The 3,202-nt window shown below is 34.6% G+C and overlaps 1 protein-coding gene across 1 annotated transcript; it reads left to right on the top strand.

Moving 5' to 3' along the window:
- Positions 1–627: 627 nt before the first annotated feature.
- On the top strand, positions 628–2,915 carry LOC107816965 (F-box protein At3g07870-like). Its single transcript, XM_016642713.2, has 2 exons — positions 628–866; positions 1,555–2,915. Exon 2 carries the CDS (start codon positions 1,558–1,560, stop codon positions 2,797–2,799), a length of 1,242 nt encoding a protein of 413 aa, XP_016498199.2. The 5' UTR covers positions 628–866; positions 1,555–1,557; the 3' UTR covers positions 2,800–2,915.
- The last annotated feature ends 287 nt before the right edge of the window (positions 2,916–3,202 follow it).

The following is a 3,202-nucleotide window of genomic DNA, read 5'->3' as shown; positions in this document are numbered from 1 at the left end:
GTGTGAGTTAGTAGATCTTTTTTTTTTTTGCATTTAAACTTAAAATATTTGTGTACCAAAAAAATAAAAAAAAAGAAGAAGAAGCATTCTTGTTGAAACTAAAAAGGAAGTATTATAATTTGTAAAATTGAAGTTCAAATTTTAAAATTGAAATTAATAAGTCGAACAAACTGATTGAGATGATTAAAAACATCTGTAAACGGGGTTTGTTCCTTGGGTTAGCTAAATAAGAACAACAACCATTATTTTCGTGAACTTATAAAAATTTTAACTTTTATTTTATAATAACTCAAATACGATTTTTAATAGTATTAAATTTATGCAGTTGTTTAACAAAATTTATACTTATTGAGACGAGTTACACGTGCAATGCGTGTACAGTAAAACTAGTAACTTTGATATGGACGAGCATAAAATTGAAGCAAGCACCATTAACTTAGTTATAAATTTTTTTACGGTTGGGTTGATTCTACGGTTTCTTAAATAGGTTACCAAATCAGATATTGTGAATCTTTTAATTGAAAACCAAACTAGATCAACTAAACTATGTCGTTTTGACTTTGGTCTTCTGGGGGTTAGAACGTGATTTCAGTTTTTCTTCAATCAATATTTTCATCAGAAAAGGACATTTTATAAACCGAAACAAAAGGGAAACCGAATTCTAATCCAAACATAATTGTCTCTGCCTAATATTTTTCTTAAATAAACAAACCAAAACCAACTCAAAATATGTCGTTTTTAATTTTGACTTGTGGGGTTAAAGTGTGATTATAGTTTTCCTTCAATCAATATTTAACAAAAGCGAAATCCACAAGTACCTCAGTTTCCCTTCTCAGTGGCCGTCGCTGCTTTTCCGTTCAACAAGTGTAAGTTCCTTTACCCAATGTTTCATCATACTCTAGCTGTATGTGTGTATCTTTTTATATCGATGATGTGGTCAGCTGGATTGGGGGCGGAGCTAGAGACCATAAATTACATGTAAAATTAATTTTTTTTTTTATTTTTTTTTTATGTATTTATACTAGATGTTGAATCCCTTGGTTTCTTAGTATATTTTTTTCTAGTAAAAATTCGAATAAATCACTATTCTGAGACCTCGTGATTATATTTGGTCACATGATCAAGCATATATCAAATTTTACCAATCCGAAAAATTAAATGTTTTAATCATGGTCCATTTTTTTTGATTTTTTGTTGTTGACTACGGTGGTGTCTGAAGGGTAGGTACCTGCTACCGGGAAGCTCTGCTCACCAAAGCTTAGGCAAATGAGGTGAAATCACCTAGTGTTTTTTGTCTTTGCTGAAATTTGAACGAGAGACCTCATGATTTTTTTTCAACTTTATTGATGATTAGGCCATGCTATTTAGTGCAATCGTGGTTCATATTTTAAGATTTGAGCTTCTTATTCTATTATTATTATATGGTTATACCTCTCTGAAAATTCTGGAGGAGCTCATTATAAAAGTTGTAGTTTCTCTTTCGATCAATCAATGCATATTTTGTTGTCATACCAAGCAACCATTATTTTTCTGATTTTCTGCTTTATATTATAGGCCATGGCAATGGAATGCTTCACATGGACTACAGAACTGTTGGGTTCACTATTTCCTGCAATATGGAAAGGTGAAGAAGAAATTACTGAAACTTTCGAACGTTTGCCTGATTGTCTCATCATTGATATTCTAAGTAGACTTCCAACATATTCTCTTCTTAGATGTAGATGGGTTTGTAGGCATTGGAGAGCTTTGGTCTCATCACATGACTATTTTATCACCTTATATGATGATCTCAGTAGAGCTAGTAGACCCCTGATTCTCTTACAGGATTATTTGACTATCAAGCACGGGCAAGATCTTTATGTTGTTGGTGAAAACCTTAATAATAAGAAGAAGGTCGCCTTCAAGCAACTATATCTCAGACCTGAGCTTATGATTAATAAATATTGGGATCACCAACTTGTTCTTACGTACTCTTGTCAAGGAGTTCTTCTGTTTGGTGACTTGAAGTGGCAGTCTACTTATTATGCTTTTAACCCGATAACACAAGAAGAAGTAGCTGTACAACATACACTTCACCCCGGCTACTTATGTGCGCTTTATTTTTGTCCATACACAAGACAATTCAGGCTTCTTTATGCCCAAGTACGAGGCAGTTGTTGTCAGTATTTTGTATATATTTTTAGGAAGTGGACATGGAGGAAAATTCGCTCGTCCTCCTCTTTCAACTTTTTGTCATCTGGTGACACTCCAGCAGTTGTGAGTGGAGCATTGCATTGGATCATGGACCACGATTTAGAAAAGAAAGATATTCCTCCTTGTGCAAACGGAATCATGGTTTTCAGAATGGATAAGGAAGAACTCTCTACTATCCCTCATCCTGGAAGCATGTGCAACTCAAAGCGAAGGCATCGAACTATGACTCTTTTGGTGAAGGATGATAGTTTGTGTTTCTGTAACTTGCTTATCTCTAACTATGTAGTGGATATATGGATCTTGAAGGTCTATGAAATGCGTATATGGATCAAAAGGTACAATATTGATCTCTGTGATGAGAGAATTTTCCCTTTTAGTTTGTATTTCATGGAAATTTCATCCCTTACCAGCGACATTTGTGGGCGGATAAAGCTTTTGAACATCCAAGAAGGTGAACTTTTGCTTCACTTGCTGGGTCAAGGGTTATTTCTTTATAATTTAGATCATAGAACAGTGAAGAGAATTGAATTGCCGCCACGCCAGAGCGGATGGGGACTGTGGTATACTCCTATGCCTTATATGAAGAGTTTCTTAGCAATAGCCTAATTCCCGTAAGTTTTTTGTTCTTATTAGACCTTTCTAAGTTTAGCATTTTTTTTCAAGTTATCAAATGGTGTTTTAGCTGAGTTGGTAGTATAATGAAACTAGCTAGTGTATATCAACTGTGCGTTTGTTTATGGCGTTTTAAGGTTTTACTAATGCAAGGATTTTCAGTAATAGACTACAACAACAACAACGACGATCCAGTATAATCCCACAAGTGGGGTCTGGGGAGGGTAATATGTACGCAGACCTTACCCCTACCCCGAAGGGTAAAGAGGCTGTTTCCAGGAGACCCTCAGCTCAAAAAAGCAACAGGAGCCGATATATTAGTGCCATAAAAATGCATAATAAAATAACAGTAATATAAGAGATATGAAATACAGAATACGAAATACGAAATAGATGG

The sequence above is a fragment of the Nicotiana tabacum genome, chromosome 11 (genome assembly GCF_000715075.1).
Source record: "Nicotiana tabacum cultivar K326 chromosome 11, ASM71507v2, whole genome shotgun sequence".
NCBI classification, from domain to species: domain Eukaryota; kingdom Viridiplantae; phylum Streptophyta; class Magnoliopsida; order Solanales; family Solanaceae; genus Nicotiana; species Nicotiana tabacum.
The sequence above is the reverse complement of the archived record's forward strand: the minus strand, read 5'-3'. Positions and strand labels throughout refer to the sequence as shown.